This window comes from Cygnus atratus, chromosome Z (assembly GCF_013377495.2).
Source record: "Cygnus atratus isolate AKBS03 ecotype Queensland, Australia chromosome Z, CAtr_DNAZoo_HiC_assembly, whole genome shotgun sequence".
In the NCBI taxonomy this organism is placed as follows: Eukaryota; Metazoa; Chordata; class Aves; order Anseriformes; family Anatidae; genus Cygnus; species Cygnus atratus.
Window position 1 is genome coordinate 1,724,988 of NC_066396.1, and position 21,513 is coordinate 1,746,500.

General features: G+C 44.3%; 1 protein-coding gene across 1 annotated transcript in view; it reads right to left on the bottom strand.

The window, feature by feature from the left end:
• The window catches only part of DCC (DCC netrin 1 receptor), a 280,795-nt gene that overhangs the window by 231,888 nt on the left and 27,394 nt on the right, over positions 1 to 21,513 (bottom strand). The window contains exon 3 of the mRNA XM_050716343.1: positions 9,583 to 9,867. Coding sequence (XP_050572300.1) covers positions 9,583 to 9,867 — 285 coding nt within the window. The remainder of the gene's footprint in view (positions 1 to 9,582; positions 9,868 to 21,513) is intronic.

The following is a 21,513-nucleotide window of genomic DNA, read 5'->3' on the forward strand; positions in this document are numbered from 1 at the left end:
AAAACTGCTTCGCCATATGGTTTTGTTTTTTCGTTGTTGCTGCTGTTTTTAAACCCAGAGGCTCTCTCCTGGCCTGATCCTGCTCCCCAGAACCCAATTTCCAGACTGGGACAATGCAGTGAGCTGCCCCCACTGCCGGGCCATACAGCCCCATCGCTGCCAGACCCACACCTACGCCGGCAGCAAATGCTACATCAACCTCCCAGCCTGCAGTCAGCCCACCACATTGCCGGCATTTAATACTGTTGATTTTAGCATATTTCTATACATTAGCGTTTAAGAAGGAACAGATCTCGCTAAAACTAATTACGAAGCAGTGAGCTGTAAGAACTTATTTCCCCGAAAACCAAGCAAAACCTCATTTCCTATGCAGCATTTTTCTTGAGCACACAATGCGGAGTAACGAGGTGCCACCATATATACACGTTTTCCATGCTCGTTAAATCGATGACATAGTTGAAATTTGAAACCACATATAGGATTTGCAAATGTGTATATGATTTTGATTATCCCCATTACCCTGATAGCTGAGTCTAACACACTATTTGCAAAGAAAGAAATACCTTCATAAGGCCTTGTTAGGATAAGTCATTTTATCTCGTTTTTATAGATGGTTAATGAAGTAATTGAGATGTTTTGTGAATCAACTACAGACCTACGCACATTCAGCAACATGGAAAGGTCCTGAATTAATTTTTTCTTCTTTGTGTCAAAGGCATTGCTGCTGTTACGTTATCAGCATTATTCCTTCACTGATCGCTCCCAACAAAACCTCAGATTTATGCCAATATGCAGCGATAAGGGTTGAGGATGTATTTATGCTCATACCAAACTGGTCTAAAGCAAATGGATCTCCAGGTGCAACTTAGTCCCATCTTAGAGGAAAAATGAAATTGCAAGGAATTCACTCGGATTCAGCTCTGCAGATACAGCTCTCCAGCACACAAGGAGAAAAACCCATTATATTGCAGCATTTTAGCTATGCACAGTATTAAAAAAAAAGTACTTCCATAAAAATGTTGCGTGCTGTTGTACAGCATCTGACTATACGAAGCTATTTGGTGCTACAACGTGCATTTGTAAACATTCCGTTGACAAAAGTCTCCCATCATATCATACCCATGAAATTTTTCTGAGCATATTTGGATAATACTGGACTCGGCCAGTACGATTTTATGTTTATTGCAGCAGTTTTTATATTGCAAATGGCAGAAGTGAGATGCCTTTAATGTGACACTGATGTGACGGAATATCTCTAAGTGTTCATAGTCGCATTTCTAAATTCAATTAAACGAGATAAAGATTTAGACCAACTAAAACCCAATTTTGCTCTCTGCTGTCAGCGAAGAAAGGCCGGCAAAATTCCCCGACCCGATCTCCCCATCATGCCTAGAGGCTGAACACTTAATCCCAACGAGAAAGCAAGGGTTATGGGCGAACAGCGTTAGAGAAATCTGTCATTAACGTGATACCGATCTCGCAATATACAGAATGCATTAAAATGTATAACCAGAATGCAGCCACTACTTGGAGATTTTGCTTTTTTTTGCCTCCGTCTCCCAACCCCCTCTAGCATTTCCCTGCTCCATCCTTTCTGCCCTCCCCAAGCAACGCAAACCCGGCTCAGCAGGGCTGTAGGATGTGACGCGACCAAGAAAATAAAAGAAATAAGGACGCAAAGATTGTAACATTAGCACTGACACGCATCAGGGTGTGAAGACATTCTTCTTACTGAAGGAACTTCAAAATACATTAACTAAAGCGCGAGGAGAAATGTGCCAAGTCACTGCTGGAACATAAGACCGTACATCAGGGGTCCTGTTTGCAGCTTTAACGATGACTTCTTGTGTGACGCTCACTTTGCTCAACCATAATGAAGACAAAAATATTTACACTCCTTTACTTGTTCCTAGGTAAGAGAATAATGTAAGATTTATTACTCTAGGAGTAGATAGGGGACTCAGGTGTTTTGTATTTACAAGACAAAAGCAGGAAGCTTTCTCTCTATCCATTAAAGTTTTAGAGAAGCAGAATGAAGAACTACTCCACAACTGCATGAGCAGAGCTGAGACAAAAACAGAAAGGACACATTTATACTCTTACTTCCAGCTGAGCAGCAGAACCTTGGCAGACATAGTTTTAGACCTCCGTCATCCTTGAGAAGCAAAGACACGAGCAATTAAAAAGCAGTGCTTTGATCCAGGTAGTAACCGAATTCAGAGAAGAACCTAATAAGATTTTAGAAGTGGCCCTATGAATATTAGGAATATAACTCAAGAGGAGGGTCAGCCTCTCTCCTCTCCCAGCAGTGTTTCACCCTTGTTCTGCTGAATACCCAAGATCAACCTCCAAGACGTTTGCCACAGGACTGCTTGCTCCAGCCCCTAATCTCCTATGATGTGGACCCCAGGACTAGTCGCAGTGAAATATTCTTTTCTAAATTCCTCCCCATTTATAACCTCTGCATAGTGACCCACTTTCTTTACTACTCCTCACCTGATACATAAATATGCCTTCAGTAGCAGATTTCCTTTCCCTCCACTCTTGAACAGAATTGTTATATGGTATATTAGAGAATAAACGATAAAGAATATATCCCTGGCTCTTAGTGAAGACTCCCACTAAAAAAATCTGCTCAGTAATCATTTATATTTTAAACGTAATGACTACAAATCCCATTTATTGTATAGATACCACATTGACGTTTGATTTCCTAGAGAAGAGGCATAGCAGAAATCCCCCCAGAAATCTACTATAGCAATGCAAATCACCAACAAAAAATGATGTTTTTCATTGGTTTTTATACACCGATATAGACTAACTTTAATTGCATTGACCATTATTTTGTCTCTCAAAGATGACAGGCTGATGGTCCATCAGCCACTCAATGATCTATTTGTTTTTAGCATCGCTAGCTCCCTTAGTTTTCTCCTAGACCTCGGGAAACTTCAGTATTCAAAATTTATGGTCAACAATTAATGGTCCAGAGAATCTCTCTGCTCCCCTGGGAGCTACTTTTTACCTGGATACAATGACCTGAAGATGTCTGAGGCACAAGCTTTATAAAACCCCCATGACAGTCCTGGAATAAAACAACTTTTTGCAATTTTAAATATAAGAAATATTTTTGAATAACCAACGCCATAAGTACAAACATTTTTCCAATACTGGTTTAGAAAAAAAAAAAAAAGAGCTTTCCTGCCTTGCAGGTAGAAGTACTGAAGCAAGTTCCAACTCTTCCACCCATTTATAATAAATTCATATATATTTGAAAAACATTTGTACCCTGAACATTACTAATTCAACACCTTTGGTTCCTTCAGCTCCCCAAAAATCCTGTTTTTCAAATCATAGTTACTATTACCAGGTTATTTGCTCCAATGTTCAGATGTTTCGAACTTTTTTTTTGTAACCACACTGTTGGGGGGTAGGAATAGGGTTTTAATCAAGATTGCCTTTTCTCTCTGTGTGTTTATTCAGTATTTTATTTGCTGAATAAACACTAAATATACCCACAATAACCATACAAATTATTCCACTTGAATTCTCTCAGGCTGCTAATTTAACTCCTGCATGGGGGAAACTCTTTTGGTTGAAGAGAGAGCTTTACAAAAGGCAGTGGCTATTAAAGAATTGTCTACGTTTCACTGGCAAATTAGGCTAATGGCCAGACAAGAAAGCAAAGTGTTCCATGCAATTAAATACAACAAGCCAGAAGTTCATAAAATGGCAAAACCCTTAAATCGCCTCCAAAGGTATGAATCACTACCTCTGGTGATCAAGGTGTATAATAGTTATAGTCACTAATGGTTTATTAGCGTTAATCAATTTTCTGTATTAAAAAAATCTAGAGCCACTACCTAGTATAAAACAAATCTCAGCAAAGGCTGTTCCCGCACTAAAAGGGGAATTCTGTGTTTGGGATCCATCGTGGACCGCATTTTTAGAGCCAGGTTTTTGGTAAATTTACAGTGAACTACCTTTGTCTGTACACCAAGCTTGCAAGCCAACCTGTGGCCCACTAGTTGACAGCATCGGCACCCTCAACCTAGTTTAATATCATTAATTGTACACCAAAAATCTTCCAGTAACAGCTTATTCTTTCAAATACATATTACAAAATATTCTTCAGACCCTTGTCCAAACCTAAACTTACGCTTCAAGCATCGCAAGTGCTAAAACCAATCCCACTTAGAACAATCACTGAAATCTGCCTGTTTTTAATAAATGAAACCACTATTCTGGCAGCTAGCCTGGGAGTCATGAGCAGACCACACTTCCTGAGTAGACATTATTGTTCTTGTGACTGCACTGATCTGGAGATCGGCTTCTAAGAGGGTACACTGCCTGTAAGTGCCTCCATCTGCTTGCTCTTTTTTTCTTCCAACTAGGCGAGTTGTTATACGTGGGAAATTTGATATTTGGATGCTCCTGTTAATAAAAATAAGCAGAGTAATTGCAACAGTGCTAAGCGAGGCAGCATGGTCTGGTGCAGGTGTGATATGGATGTTCTCAGCATCCAAAGGGCTCTCCCCTAATAACAGGAAAATGAAACCTTCATCAGCCACGATACCAATCGAGCAGCACAAGCGATGCCCACGCCTGGTCCACAGCTCAGGATGAGGCATCTGATCCATTTGTTGCTTGGTTTGAAAGCAGGAGGAGAAGCAGCTATCAGCATCCAGCCTGACCGGGTGCTGAGCACACACCAAGTTTTACCATCAGTTCCTGCTTTGAACCCTTATCACAAGCTCTCTTGAAGCAAATCCAACCCTGATTTAAATGCAGCTGATGGAAAATGCATCGCATACTTAAGCGAAACCAGTAACAGCCGTTGGAATTAAGTGTTTGACTTCTTAATGCTTGCAAGAATATAGTTGCAGGTTTCCAGTCATTAGTTCTTTATATGGCTTATAAAAAATTGCAGGTTAAAGAGCCCTTTTCCCCCCAAATATGTACTTACAGACTGCAATAACAGCAATTCTATAAAGATGTCCTGGACAAAGTACAAATTTCCCATGTGTTTACCAAAAGGCAGGCTATGGAAAATAAATACCATAATTCTTTTCTGAACTATTATTAATCAGCACTCACTCCCTCAGCTGCTGCCTTGAGCAGGAAGCTCTTATTTAGGCAGTATTCGCACGGCAGAAATCCTCCCAAAGCAGCCTGGGCTCTAACAGAGGCTTTGCACACTTGCATGCCCGTAAACGAGTGTGCAAATACATGTGGTGGGAGTTCATCTTGTACCATGATCCTGACCTTTCTGGGGAGGGGACCCATCTCTGGTACAATGCAGCACTCCCACAGATCGTGCATCTACAAGTATCATGGGTTTGAGAGTACATTTTTGTTGGGTAGGGTTCCTGCTGTCATTTTTGTGTATATACAACAGAATTGTACATATCTAATATTTATATAAAATATAGATACTATAAACACACTAAACAGAATTAGGGCAAGGCATCCCTGCAGGAAACGGGCACTGGAGAACATAAGGATGAAGATGGTTAGATTAAAAAATAAAATCCATAAATTGAGCGTTTGGCCACAGCTCCTGGAAATCTGTTTTCATCGAAAGAATAAACAGTGTTAAGCACTAGCTGCTGAGGTTATGTGTGAATAAGGGAAAGGATTGACTTAGGCAATTATTGGCAGTTAGAGAACGCACAGCCAAACAGCCTGGGTACGAATGAGAAAAATCTTGATTTTTGCACAGCCTCACGGTATTGTAGAAGAAACTGAGGCTTCAACGGAATCGTGTGCTCGAGTTTAAGCACACCTTCCTCAAAATTAAGCTAAAAACTATCAAACAATGGAATTTAGCATATCCCACTCCTCTCCTTTCCCATATGGACATTTACTAAATAGGATGTCCGCAGCTACGACGCCTCCTGTATGTGACTATCCAAATTTAAGCTAAGATAGTGTTACTTACACAAGACCAACTTCTCCTTCCTAATTCTGTCTCAAGACCTTGAGGGATCCGTTTCAATCCGTCCTCGTCGCTGCTCTACCCTTCTCTCCTCGGAAGCACAACGGTGAGGAAGGAGCTACAGCAACCCAACTCGATTTGCATTAAAAACGAAGGAATTACGTGATATTGTTATTGTTATCTTGCACTGCAGCTCAGCAGACAAGCTCAGAGAGAGAGAAGGAACGTCCACGGCAGACAACAGTACGGTGACAGATTGCTTTGATGGCTCCTGATAAGGGCAGGATTATTATTTATAAATAGAGAATGAATGGCTTTTAGGCACCAAACTGCTCAACTTTCCCTTTTCAAACGTCATTTGTATTTCTGAAGAGTACAGACCTCCCACAGAAACTTGCTAATTAATTTACAGAAGCAACAAATTTGGCTATAAATTAATTCCTTAGCACTGCTTTGTATGAGATCTTTTGCTTTTTTTTGTACAGTAGCATTGTTCCCTCTAAATTAATTAGGTAAGTGCGTGTAGTTATTTGAATGTGTGCTTCCTCGTTTTTTCCAGTACTTGCTGAAAGTTTTCACTTGGGACTAAGTTTTCGGAACCCAAAGAAAATGAAAGCTTCTATAAAAAAAGGTGAAAACGTGCATTTTGAAATGAATGCGATTCTCCAAACGGCCTTACCTTGTGCCAGGATCCCCGTGGGACCAATCCTATCTGCGGGCATCCTTTCTTTTTGTTTTCTGTCCCCATCCTGTTGAGGAGCAGCTGGGTGGGATGACAGTGGCCAGCCAAGGCCAACCACCACAAGCATGCAGGAAGCATCACAAAATATCACCCCCTACTACCCTCAGGGCTTAAGACAGACATCAGATCAGATGAAGGCAGAGCTAGACCCACGTGTCTAGGAAATACAGAAAGCTAAAAAAGGCATTTTAATTTTGGTAGCCTTGTACAGAATGATCTAAGTATTTTATCAGCCAGTCACTGAATGCTGAAATTGATAATAAAAAAAAAACAAACAGCTGAAGTGCCTTTTTCAAGGTAAAAAACTTCCTGCCCAGTGCCTTGCCCTACCTGCTAGACACTTCAACGCACCTCCAAGCTACTTCTCTTTGGTAACAGAGGTTGAAGGCTTATCACTCTTTAGTTTACAAGGGGAGAGAAACAACAGGCTTGAGTCAGGTAAGGTGAATTTTAATCCTCCCCTTACCCCCCGGGAGATCAGTAATCCCTTCATCTGAACATTTTGTTTTGCTAACCTCTATCACATCGGATGACAAATGTTTCTACCAAGAGGAGGTACGGATATTTCCAGACCCACCACAATGTCAAATCAAATCCTTAAGCCACAGGCACTCCAACTGGAAAAAAAAAAAAAAAAGACAGACTGCTTTCATGTTTATCCCTCATTTTCTCTTACATTTCGTTTGGAACACGTAAAGAAGATCATAAATTATTTGCCAGGATCGCAGCCGGTTTTGCCACACGTCATTGCAGAGGTGCTGTGTTTTCACAGCATCTCTCATCTCTGATCTTGCGATCGCAGATCATAACCGCTAGCTGTGGAGAGGGCACATTTTAAAAATACAGGGGTGGGATGTACTACCTAAGCCTTTTCCTTTTGCTACCTACCCTTTTGAAAAAAAGTTTTTTTTGTTGTTGTTTTTGCACTAAGCAGGGGAAAAAAACACTGCCTTCGCTAATTACAGAAGAGGAAAGCTGCAGCTGAAGATAGATTTCTGCCAACGAGTGAAAACAGGAGAGGCTGAATTAGCAGCAAAGTATCAGAGAGCTCTGAACCATCAAAGCATGCACACGAGAACCAAATTCCCAAGAGGCTCAATAAGATCTGAATTTTTTTTTCAGGAACACCACTCATTTCTTATAAGAGCTGCTGTCTGTTCGCATTATCCTGAAATGAGGCCTTGTGCTGCTTGCCCTAAGCCAACGTCTGACGGACTCCGCTGGCTCCTTGTTATATATTTTCCTCATTATTTGCTCCAGTGTTTTTCTGGTATAAAATTCAAACGTGCTGGGAAGAGACAAACGAATGTGAATTCCCCCTGTCCCCCCCAGGCAGCGTGAGAGGCCATTTAGCCTCTCAGAAAGTTAACAGCCAGAGCTGTGAAAAGGAAAAAGCACCAACCCATCCACAAACGATCAGAAATACAGACGGATGGCAAAATAACACTCCGAAGCTGAGACGGCTGAGAGAACTCCTCCAGGTCTGTGTGAAACACAAAGCTCTGTGGCAGCCTTAACTTCAGCCAAGAAAGCTGGAGAAATAAGGTTCACGGGCAGGAAATTTAATTACCATTAATGACTGCAGAAGTAGTGATGCCTCAGTGCTGCCCCACAGGTAGGGAACAGCACATGGCTCTAAGGTTCACGGTGATCCTGGAAGACCCCAGAAAAGCTGCCCTGGTACAGCCCTTTAGACAAATCAACAGGTCCATGATAGAGGTCAGGCTCAAACTCGGGTCCCCAAAAAGACATGAAAAAACCTGCAGGGAACTCTAAATAAAGCGGTCTTCCCCTGTTGCCAGTTAGTTTGCCTTACAGCTCCAAAAAGGATCAATACCTACCACCATAGCGGAAAGTGAAGATGTGGGCTTGGTCTTTTGATCCTAGGTTTACAGATTTTTATTCACTTTTTTTGTCATATACCAAACAGAAAGAACTTTAATCTCCCAAATCCTACTGCAAAAATTGCAAACCACTTCCAGAATGGAGAATTAACTCATCAAACATTGCGTGTGTTAGTACACGGACGCTTCCACAGGACTGATCCTTGCCCTCCTGATTTTTACAGCATTTTGACTTCAGTTCAGAACTCTGAGAACCCTCTTCTGCTGCCTCTCACTTAGTGAGAAATTATGCACACCAGCAACATTTGCTCAGGAAAAGCATCTTAAAGAATTTCTAAAAATGCATTTTCCCTGCCCCATTTCATTAGTGGTTACACATTAGCAGGTAGATCTAGAAGGGAAGGAGATTTTGAAGGAATGCCTTTCTTCAAACCACTCTTTCGATGTCCAGCTCTTGATGAAATACTGCAGTGGTAACCATCTCATTTAACTGATGAATTCATTAGATGGAACAGCAAGGTGCTCACTTGGCTGAGCTTGTAACACTGGCTGTCACAGTTAAACTGTGTCAGCTCCCAAACTGCAGTCTGTGAAGCTTGGCAGACCTTATCAGGGCTGAAGTATCCAAGTAACCTGACTTTGAGTAGGTAAATTTGGCAGCTAGTCCCAACAGATTGCTTTTCTAGTCACTGGAGAAAGAGGAGCTCTTCCAGTGAGTATTTTCAGGCAATAATTTGGGTACTCTGCCCACTGTGAGATAGGAATTACTTGTCTCTCCCCATCAACCATATAAAGAGACCAGCTTCATACAAAACTAAATGGGGTACCTGAAGTTAGGCAACGTGAATACTTCCCTACAGTGTCAACTCCTCGCCTTTGCATCCAGCTGCTTCTAAAGGTCTCCAAACTCTTCCATGTGAAGAAGAACATGGAAGCTTGTAGAAGGAACTAGAAATTGGGATAAATCAAAAAGCTGCCCCAGGAGGAGCGACTGCAGTTTGAGAACCAAAGGACGTGATCAGACAAATAAAAAAAGTGATGTAAAAGTGTGCAGCTCTTACCTGACAACACTCTGACTTCTGCATCATTCCCGGTCCTTGAACTGGCTGGGTTTTTCGCCAGGCACCTGTAGATCCCACTGTCCCCAGGCTGAATCCTGCTGATCTGTAAAGCTCCAGAGGGCAAGACAGCCACCCGTGCGTCGGCTGGGCTCAGGAATAAATCCTCCTGGTTTCGCTGCCAGTGCACCACGGGCATGGGCTCCCCAACGACTTCGCACTTGAGCAGGATCGTGTCTCCTGCAAAAGCCATGACGGATTCTGTCTGGGAAAGAAACCTCAGCGGTCCTGCAAACACAAGTAAAAGAAGCAGTTAGACAGCTGCTGAAAATAGAAGTCGTTTGCTGTTTCCATGCCGATTTGGATTCCGTTAACATTCCAGACTTAAAAATAAAGAACTAAAAGAATTGTGATGTTCTGAAAACTACTTGGAGATTGCTGTAATGGCTGGGTGACTAACACCTTCCTTTGTAAATTATACTCATTAACAGCAAAGAAAAGATGTGTTAGAGAGCAACAAATTGCATCTGTTACTAACAAACCCACTCAGGAACAACTTGAACGAAGTACAGACACTATGGTGCAACACAAACCGCTCAGAACGGCATTCAAAGGAGAGCACAACTGAACCTAGGTGAGGTTAGAAAAATGTTGCAGTCTCATCTTTCTGTATTTCTCCTTCTCCGTGCCCTTCCCTCCAAAGAAGAGGGAAGACGATCTGAAAGCCTCTCTTGAAGAAATCATTTAGATCACAGTCAAATACTTCAGAAAGGGAAGGGCCTGTGTCTGCTTTCCTAAGAAATGTTTTTGTCTTACAAGGGGAAGAGAGCAGAGCTAGGAGCTTTAATTGCCTAACTCCCAAACACCGCGGCCTTAATCCTGCAAAAACACGATGGTCACGTCCTTCACGTGCTACAGAGAAGAAAAAACAACAACAGGACACAGACTGCAAGATACAAAGTGCCAGCGAGAGGCAACCCCAAGGCCGGCCCAGTGCAAGGCCTAAAGTGCAGGCGCTGCTATGGGAAGTCGGCCCACTAAATGCAGGCCCTTGGAGAAGCATGCACAAATGTACATTCAAATGTACATTTGAAAGAGTGGAGAACTTAAAACAAGACACTAAAACCAACTGAAAAGTATACAGGAAACAAGCATCTTTCAGATTACGTCAGCGAAGGCTTTCACAAGGCATTTGTCTGAAGGCGCTGTTAAACTAAGGAAGCAAGGAAGGAAGGCCCTGAGTTTCCAGACACTAACTTGGTGCTCAGGCATTCAGCAAAAGCGTTATCCTAGGGAATAAAAGTGCAAGAAAAGAGCAGGAGCCTCATTTCGTGGTTCAAACACCTGTCTTAGGGTCCCCCACCTGGTCTCAGCGCTCCCATCCCACAGAGCGCCCACAAGGCTGCCACATCTCAACATGGGTGCAGCGCTCCCAGGAGCTGAGGCAGGGGAATTCCCCAGGAAGACAAACTGGCTCAGGGAAGGCTTCCTGAGGTATTTCTACACATAACCAGGAGCATATATGGCTTTTTTGCTGCGTGGGTGGTGGTGCTCCCAAATTGCCGTGTGTGTTCAGGGATAACTGTGGCGAGCTCTGGGCCCTGAGCGAAGGAAGGAGCTGGAGCTGCTCTTGGTAGTCCCACTGCTCACAGCCCCGTCCATGCAAGCTCTGCCACCCTCGTGCACGTCCCCGTGCCAGCAAAGATGCTGCTTGCCACCTGGCCACAGGCACCGATAACACACGTAACAGCCTTACACCCCCAGCAGAGCTGGTGCAAGCTAGAAAAATGCGAACATTCAACACTTTCAGCTTTTTACCTGAAAAAGTTTGAAGATACGGTGTGAACAGCGAGGGAAAACTGTTGAAAACTACAGATTTTCCAGGAGGAAAGACAGCTGGATTTAACAGTGTACTGTAAAACTAAAACAATTGCCATAATAGAGGAACTCCCCCCCACACACACCCCACCCCAGAAATCCATGCAATAATCCCAACAGCTTTGTTTTTAGGCAAGGAAAATAACAGCATTACTTCTAGCACAGACAGACCGACTCCTCACATGGATTCACGGTGTAACTTTTTATTTCTCTCTATTTTTATTTCTCCCTAGCACTGTTCCCAGCAGCCCCGAACCTGCCGTGTCCCTGCACACAGCCCTGTTGCTGCACCCTCCCCCGTTCTGCGGTGTCACAACGTCTTCAAGTTTTAAAAATTCGTAACATCTGTGCATAACAAATCAGGATGTCGCCAAAACCTTCCTGCTGCGTCTCAAAGAAAAGCACCAGCCACCTTTTTTCCGTGGTTACGTTCAGGACTCATTCATCTCTTTGCAGGACCACGACACCCAAAACCTTAAAACCATCACTGGGTCTTCGCAGGTCTCCTTGCTTATGCTGATTCATTCTCAAGACAGTTTTTGAAGCTACACAGATGTTTGGGTTGGTGGGAGCTGGCTCGGGGGAACAGACCAGGGAATCTCTTCTGAGAAAGTCACTTTCCGAGACAGGCTCCGGAATTAAACATTGCAGATTCACGAGGAAGCTTCGCTCTTGTAGCCAAAGGGTCGCAGATGCACCTCGCTGCAGTACACCCAAACCTACTTAAGAAACCTAATTGAAAGCAGCACCCAGCTCTGATTTACCATGCAATCTGGCTGGCAGCTTATCAGGATCCCCATCTTTCCTTACAGAAGACCCAATTATTAAGCAATTAAAGTTCATTTAATAAAAAGGCTTATCATTTGGGGGACAGACCTCAGGCTCTGGTGCATGTTTAGCTATTAAATATTCAGCAATTTAATAGCACTCAGCACAATCCCCCAGAGAAGAACTGCTTTAAATGCTTTGTTTGTTTCAAATTAAAGTCTGCAAGGTTACTTAACATCAAGACAAGACCTTTTTTCACTTTCAATTCGCACAATAGCTGAAGGGCAGGAAACCAAGGTAATGAAAAAGAGCGATTTCCTTCTGCTTGCTTCAGAAAATGGGAGAGAGAAAGCATGGCTGAGCAAATCTAGAAATGTAAATATTTTAGAAACTGCTAATTCGTTCTTCCACAGGCTGATTTAAAAAAAAAAATGGTGCTACGCTTTTGTTACTCAATGTCCTCTTGTATTTGCTAGCTCCAATTTACAATTCTAAAAAGTTTTGCATGGTGATGTTGAGCAGAAGAAATAAAACAGGGCGTAGACGCTTCACTAAAAAACCTAAGTATAAATGTGGTCTGGTTTGTTTGCAGAAGCATAAGCTAAATAAATGGCTCCCCTTTGTATAGAAGCAGTATAACCCAAACTGATGAAGAGCTGGGTGCTCAGATTCCCAATTTGGAAGATCCGATTTGGAAGAATCCCCCTTGCATTAATCTGCTTGGAAAATGCAGGGGAATTTCCTAACCCAGGTGACTATGTCTCTTGGGCAGCCAGTGGGGATTACCTAAATTAGTTGACTAGGTTAGTTGTATGTATGAATACCTAGATGGGATTAATCAAGAGCTCATGGCCACTGCAAACAAGGCAGGAGAATTATTAATATTTTTAAATACAAACCACAGTCAGCATGCTGACTATGCAGAGCATATTTAGAAACTGTCAAACTTGGCCCTTGAACACAAAAAACTGCAGATCAGACTGCAACACATACTCAGGTAGGTCACATCACACCCAGACATGCCATGCAATGGGCAATATGCAGCATTAGGCAAAGCTGGATAAACCCAGGATATACAGCTGAGCTGAAGTCTGGACCTAAAACATACCTCTGTAGAAGCAATATGGAGACAAAGATTTATTTTAAACACAATCAGCCTAATGTTTTTCCCGAGGCAGGCTATAAAGGTGCAGAGCATTTATAATTTGTCTGTTTGTGCATGCCCACACCTCCTCCATCCTACTCGAGCTGCAGACTGATGCTGCAGCAGCCCCTTCCTTCCCTGTTTGGTTGCCCAGTATCGATCACCGCTAAGCTTTTAGTCCTCAGATACTTACGTATGCATAATTCCCAGCGCACTGTCAAATTTCATGTATACCACAAAACAACTTCAGCTAATTTTAAGGTAACTAGCGCAATTACTTTACCCGGTAATGTTATTTGAAAGCTCGACATATCTCAGCTATTTGGAGTGCAACAGGATTGTTAAATCAAAGCGAGTATGCCTCAGTGAATATAACGTCAATGTCTGCAAAATGAGTTTTGATTGTGATTTATGACACGCGTGTAGGATTGCCTTGATTTCTTACGACCGTGGAGACTCACATAAGCAAAGCTAACTAGAAGTTAACGTGGCTGTTGGAAAGTAAATGAATTATCGGTAATGACAGTATAGACAGAAGGGTCAGCGCCACGCATCAACCGATAAAACTGTTCCATCAAGAAAGATTTAAAGGGCGTACCCACTAAAGTGATTATAAGTAGCTAAGAAGGATCAGAGAAGCAGAACACCGCAGCATCCTTGGAAACAAACTTATACCACTCTAATTTGCTCCCCGACCCCACGTCAGCTCTTACTCCTGCAGCAAGCCAGCAGAAACCCACACACGAGGGCTGTCACAGCCCATGGAGATGCCCTGACACAGACAAGGAGCTGACTCTTAGATGCACGTTAAAATACTGCAAGGCAGCAGAGCCACAGAAACTGGGAACCCACTTATAAAAGGGGGCAGCTTCCAACTGAAAAATAAAAAAAAAAACCACCTTAGGCTTTTTAGCCTCTTCTGAAAATGCAACAGTCACTGACTTGTATTTAGCATTCAATTACCGTACCAGGAAATGCATCTTGATATTCTTGCTGTAAAATTCCTCTGCTCTTAGAGACAGCCCTCAGAAAAAGGCTGAGGAGACTGAACTGGGCAGACCCTGCGCCTCTCTCTGCAGCCCTTGTGGGAGCAGGATAATTTAGTTGATCTTGGATGGCAGCATAGCTCTAGAGAGGATCTCTGTACTGGGTCAACTTATAGAAGAGTCAAATAAACAAGGCAGAGGTTTTAGAGTTGACTTTAAGAGTAATAGTGATATGTATGAAAAAAATATGTTATATAGGTACCTAAAAATGAAATAATTTGATAATATTCTGTGTAAATAACCATATAATGCATAGATATAAGAGAATTAGGGGAGAGCTTGAACTCAAAGACTTAAACCGTGTTGCAACACTGATGCTGTTTAGCCATGGATCCCCTAGCATCCTCCCTTTCTGAGGAGCTTTTAATCCTGGTGGTCTCATGTTATATCACATCCCCATTAGTGCCAGGAGAGCCTCCATGTCTCCTCTTAAGCCACACGGACAGAAAGGTCAGAAGCCACCTCTTCCTCCACGTCAGCACTACCCTCATATGGATACATTCATACATGTGCTGATGAACTCCGAGCAGATGAGACAAACCACAAATCTTACGTTCTGAACATCCCATGAGCAAAGGAAGAAAATTTCACCTTTCCCAGCATGGAGGCACATCAGAGGTCTCCTCCAGCACAGCAATTTTCTCCTAGAGTACAGCCCATTACGAATATTACAGCCAATTCTTGGCAGCAGCCTAAACCCACCAAGAAAAGCGAGCTGGAGGGAGATGGAGCCAGGAGCTGCCCTTTGATGCCTCTTCCCCATCACAGAAAATAAATGAACTTATTATTCTGAAAAAGACTTCTCCCTAACCCGTGTTACCGATGTCAGATCAGATTATCAAACCTGCAAGAATTTTAAAATCTAATTTACTTGTCACCTTTTATGCCGGATTGCTTGCTGGCTTCGCTCAGCATAACGCATGGAAACAATTTATTTTTTCCGTCCACGTATTTATGCTGTAGGGGGTTTTCGTCAAGGATTCAATGCCTTTATGGTTGGTTCTACTTCACCTTTTTGCAGGTCTGTCTTTCCACTCAAAGCACCAGAACAAATCTGTTGTGTCTGCATGCCCCACACGTGCAGGGTATATTCACAACAACCAACATTTCAATTTTAACCGAGTCGTTAAAGTACAACCCTCAGGATTGCTTTTCTCTTCGTGCCACAGATTTGTCAGCATTTTCGGAGCTCTTGAGAGCAAAACTTGGCACTCCTCTAGATCACTGCTCAAAACGATGACCTTCGTACAGCCAAAGGCAAAACGCGGACCCGCACACCTCCAGCTCCTTAAGGCAGTTCACCACTCATTGAGTCAGATCCGATTCATCTCAAGAATTCCTATAAAACACAGCCACAGCTTTCAGCCTCAGACTATTTGCTGATTTCTCCAAGAGATGGGGGGAAGCCACAGTAGCTATTCGAAGCTGCTCATATTTATTATTAACAAGTTGCCACGATAGAAAATCTCTGGGAGTCTAACTCCCGGTCATTCCCAGCAGTAAAATACACCTTTGAGGGCAAAAGATACACCACCCTGAATTTGTATATCCTCCCCCGACAAGCCCACGTACTGCTCTGCCCTGCTAATACCGAAATCAGAGGGTGTAAATCTCCTCGTCTTCCTGCCAGCGCTCGTGGCGTGCAGCCAGCCAGCAGAGCAGGCTTCCAGCCAACCGCCTAGAAAAATCATCAAATTTGCTCCTCGAACAGGAAATAAGCAGGAAGAAAATAGGTCTTTTTATTGCTGAAGGATCTAAAAAAAGGGGCCGTATTTCAAAATTGCTAATTAAAACGATAAAAAAGGAGGCTCTCGTTTGCGTGCCGCACACGGGGAGTTCGCTGGTGTTGGCATCACCCAGGCCATTATATTTAAGAGCAGGGGCTTGGCTTCCAGAAACCACTGCAAAGCAGTACGAGGAAGCCCTGGCTGGACCAGCAATCCCTTGGTGTAACAGTCTATAAACGTAGCACGAAAATTTTTGTGAGATGCCTCTTTAAAGTGCTTCGTTTCAGAATCCCCTTGAAAAGCCCTTGAGGCCCTCTTCCGCCTTGTTTCCCAGACCTCCACCACCCCACACTCAGAGGTGCGTAAACCCTCCAGTTGCACCTTCCCCTAAGTGAAAGGAGGTTTCGGTGGGCCAGAGCCAGCACAGCTCTGGGAGAACCCAAGAGCGAGGGCTACCCTTGCCTCTGGGGAATAGGGTTGGCTCCTGAGAGGCTACCTACAGCATCGAGAGCTGTCGTGCCATGGGAAAAACAGAGCCAGATCAGTGCCAAATACCCATGCAAACCCCAAACCCGGGCACAACGTGCATGGCAGGAGAGCCCTAGCGACCCCAGCAGATGCAGCACAGCTTTGCACAGTCAGTAAGACCACCACGAACATCTCTACCATACAAACCCTACCCACCGCAGCTTCCGAACCCAGCCGTCCGCTCTGAGCTGCACCTCTAGGAAATCTCCAAAGCCTGATGGAACAAGAGCTGTGGTTTAGTCTTCAATGATAGCCGCAGATGTTTCTGACGTGACAGACGAGGTCTGACATATCAAAGGTCAAGCCGTTCGGAGAGCAGGGAGAGGACTGCTACCATGAATAACAGATTCTGTCTAGACAGCAGGGAAAATGTTGATATATGTTCCCTTCTCTCCCTTAATTCAGCTCAGGGACGGCCTTATCCCTGTGTTTTGAAAAAACAGAACATACATGTATTACTACTAACGCAATTCACAGCAAAAAGCTTTTCCTGTTCCCCCCTCCACTGACTGTCCACGGAAGATCACATCAATTTCAATGCCTCAGCCCTTCGCTTTAATGGCACGGGCTCCTGCTACCTGCTTAAAAATCAATTAAAACTCCCAATTGTCAAGTAAAACTCATCCTCAACAGCCACTCATCCCATTTGTGCTGAAGACCAAACATTCTCAAGGACCGGGACAGACCACGGAGCAAACTCTTGCCAAGACTATTCAGAGATTTAGACCTAAGCACAACGGGAAACTTACTTTTATCTCTACCAGTACAAGAGCAGGGCGTCTTGCACATGCATGGTGCAACGTGCAAGGTACACACGGCTCTTCCATAAATACCTGAGTGCAGAGCAAGAGCAATTTTGTTTGGACAGACTTCCAGGAGTCTGTATAGAGAGCCTTTGACTCCTCAAGCGTGGGCTGGGAGCCTCCTACATCATTAACGAAGGTGAGACCAACAGGACGTTTGAACATGAAACTCAAAGCCACAGGACGTGAAGCTGCTCAACCCTTAACAGGTTTAACTTTTATAGTAGGTTTAGCTTTTTTTTTGATTGCCTTTTTTCAATTTGTCCTTTAAGACAAATTGCAACGGCATACAATCCGTATTCGGAAAAGCATCACACATTACAGAGCTGAACACTTCAGAAGCAGATTGTTATTCTACCATTAGAGGAAGCGATATTTCTGTAAAATAATCAATTCCTCACATGCCCGTAGCATTTATTTATGGGACATCTATTTAAATGTACTTCTACACTTCAGGATTCAGCCCCCACCCTCTTTCCCAAGTCATTAACTAGCAAAATTATTAACACCCCTACCCCCAAGAAATCGGTGGCTTCTTTGGGAAAGAAACTAAAACCAGCTGGTAATTTGGGTCTGACAGACTTCCTAATTTATCTCTAGGCCAGTGAGGCATTTGAATCACGTGGCACCTTTTTATGAGACAAATTTGGTAAAAGCATGTTCGAGGCCAGCCCGGAAATACTGCGCAATAAATGAATTAACTGAGCACGGCACGCTCGGCGGCCGTTAAACCGCATTTCTATGCGGGCAGCCACAAACACCAACTTGAGAAATGCAGACCCAATTGACATTTTATTGAACATTAGCAGGCAACCCTAAATCACCAGCCGTAGTAATGTAGAAGTAACCATTTAGCAGCAGTGGTGTTTGTGTTCAAGCAATTCCCGGGAGCCTCGGTGGTTGTTACAGCTCGGTAGCTCCCGTTATTACACACAAACACATGCACAATTATTACAATGCACATTATTTGCCTGAATTTCCCCTATTTCATTCTACAACACGAAGAACTGGCCACACTACCAGCTCAGGCCCTATCTGAGCCCAGCTCCACATCCTAATTCACTGGCCTTCGGTCACTAGGTCTGGATAACTCCACCTTGTGCGTTGACCTGACCCCAACAGCGGAGCAAGAGCCTCCTCTACTTCCTCCTGTCCTGCCTGGGCACCAAGAGCTCTCCTCATCCTCATCCACGCAACGAAAATCCTCTGCTTGAAGCCAAGTAAATCAGCTTGTTCGACCCTGCGTTGGAAGGAAGGCAGATAGCTCACACAACAGCTGCAGCACGGCATAGAAATTGCTCCTTAAATGTTTTCCAGCTCACATCTGCCATTCCTCGCCAAAGCAGGTCTCTTTGGTGTGGGCAAAACACAAGCAGCAAGTCGGAGCTCTGCAGATTCGTTTGCCTTGAGAACAAGCAACAGACATTTTAGCCATACGCTAGAAAAAAATTGGAAACCGTACGAGGAAAGTAGCATTAAAATTATACCCGAAGAAACCGTCTAAGGCTATGGCAGACTGCAGCGTAATCCAGTCCCTGGTGCCTTCCCCCGCTTTCATGCAAGCTTTATCTTCCACTGGCACGCGTCCTCAAGCACAGCATCCTCTCCCTTCCCCTTCCGTGGGGACCGTGTAAGGACTAGCAAGGTGACACTAGAATTAACTGTGCATGCCATTTATTTCAGCTCCCAAAGCCACGCGGCAAACAGGAGCGAGCACCACCTGCTTCCCGCTGCGATGCTCCCAGATAACAGGGAGGGGATCCTGCCAGAGGATGGATCTAGGCCACTGCACGCTTGGTTTAGGAACCTGCCTCCTGGAGATCTGTCCTGGCACCAGGAGAAGCCACTGGTTACTCTTAACTCTTGCACTCAAGGAATCAAACCCAACTTTAAGTACAAATTCTCAATAATTTAAGTGCTGCCGACTTTAACGGGACATCCCCTTCCATCGTGGCCATTCTCTTCCCACCGTACCAACACAAACCTCTGCTGAGCAAACGGTGCGTGCTGACATGCCTCACCTCTCCTCCGAAAGAAAGAAAATCACGATAACAGCAACAACAGCCCTGGCAAGCCAAGTCCATTAAAATGCGGCAATCCGCTGGCGTTGTTCTAGTTGAGTACTACAGCGTTGTCATGCCTTACCACAAATCCAAGAGAAATCAGCAGTAGCCTTCAGCACCAATAAGGAACTTAAATATTTTATCACGGAGCATCTCTGAGTTTGCTTTTTTTTTATCAGCAGTGCAGGATAGCTATGTAAAATCGAGCCAGCCCGGTGAATTTCTGGTGTTTTCTGCAGCTATCCTCATCTCCCCTCCCTCTTTACGCCCTCGCAGCAAACACTGGATGTGCCCCGTTTGCATTTCTGGGCTCCGTGTCCGAGCTAGACGGAGATATATGGCAGTGGTACCCGAGGTACTTAGTGCACAATAAAGGAAGATGCCCTCGAGTGCAGCTCCGATGGCCTCGTCAGCTCAGAGGAGGAAACGACACGAGATGTGGCAAGCAGCCTCGCCTTTCTTCCCAAAGTGGGAATGTCAGCGTTTTGGAAGGAGCTGTTCAAAAACCGGCCTTCGAACATCAAAAAGGATGTTAAGTGCAAATAAATCAGGGAGAAAAGAGGCCGAGAGCAGTTAAAAGGCACGGCGGTGTCTTTTTAGCTTCTGCAGGTAACGTCGGGTGCGTTTACACAAGGCTTTTTATCCACTGATCTCAAAATAATTTAGAAAGCTTTAACTGACTCACGAAGCTTTGCAGTTTTCCCCCACGAGGAAAAAGCAGAAGCAGCATTTATATTACGTGAGAGGTGCTGGGGAATTTTTCTTTCAGCGTGATGGTTTCACCACCGATTTTCTCCTGATCAGTACCTGAAATACGGAAACAGGGAGATGATGACCCAGGAGCTGGAGTCTGGTGGTATCCCAGAGCAGCTCCTTATAGATGGCGATGGTCCTGTTCAGCTGCCAACCCGCTGAGCATCGCAGCTCAGGGCTGGAGTAAAACCTCCTAGGACACTGAGATGTAAAGGATCTCTGCTCAGACACCGTGAGCAGACCCAGCTGGTGCTGAGTTCCTGATGGGGGCTCTCGGGTTGGGATGCTGATGCCACCTGAGGCCGGCCACACATTTTATTTCAAGGCAGAGACCCACGGATCCCTACCTGCTGGGTAACCCCAGGATACCCATCACAGAGCCCCAAATCTAGAAGGACCAGCTCCAGCAACCTCTTTATGTACACGAGCAAGAGGGAGGTGGGCTCCCGGAGGAACCCCTCCAGCACATGCCTTACGGGCAGGAAAGGCTCCCTGCCTGCTGGGTTTTGCAGCCCCACAACATTTTAGCTTCTCTTTTCGCCTTAGGAGGTGACTTTAAGAAAGTCGTTTCTCTATATTTCACCTTCTCCTCCCGCGCAGCCGGTAGCAAGGACGGGAACCTCACTGATAACACCCCGTGCCATCTCCCGAGCAAGGGCACTGCCTAATACTGAGGGCATCTTATCTCCATCCTGAAACCGAAGGAAGAAGGAAAAAAAAAAAAAAAAAAAGATTAGATTTTTTCTGGGCAAGCTGCTTAGCTCCCTGGGTAGCTCCCTATTCCATCACTGCTGAACAACCGTGCCTACTGTGCAACAATTTACCCGCAATTAAGAGCCAGAAACAAGCTGATACGGTCCTGCTGTTTGCTGGCATCTGCATGCGTGCGGGCAGCCACGTTCCAGAAAGGCAGAGGGAAGAGGGAAGCGTGCCTCCAGCTTGCCCTCGCCAGCCTGCCCAGCAGTGCTCAAGCCGAGGGCGGTTAAAGGTCTCCGTAGCTCCAGAATAAAAAAAAAAAAAAAAAAAAAATCCCATTTGAAGCAAACATGGCTTCTTTTTCATCTGATACTTTAAAAAAAAATAATTTCCAAATTCACCCAGAATCGTTACAAAACTGCAGTTTATGGAACTTAAAGAACTGCTGCCTTCCTTTTAGGGAGTGACTTTCACCCTCCATCGCAGTTTACCTTTATCGCCTGCAGGAAACTGATCTTGCTCAACACC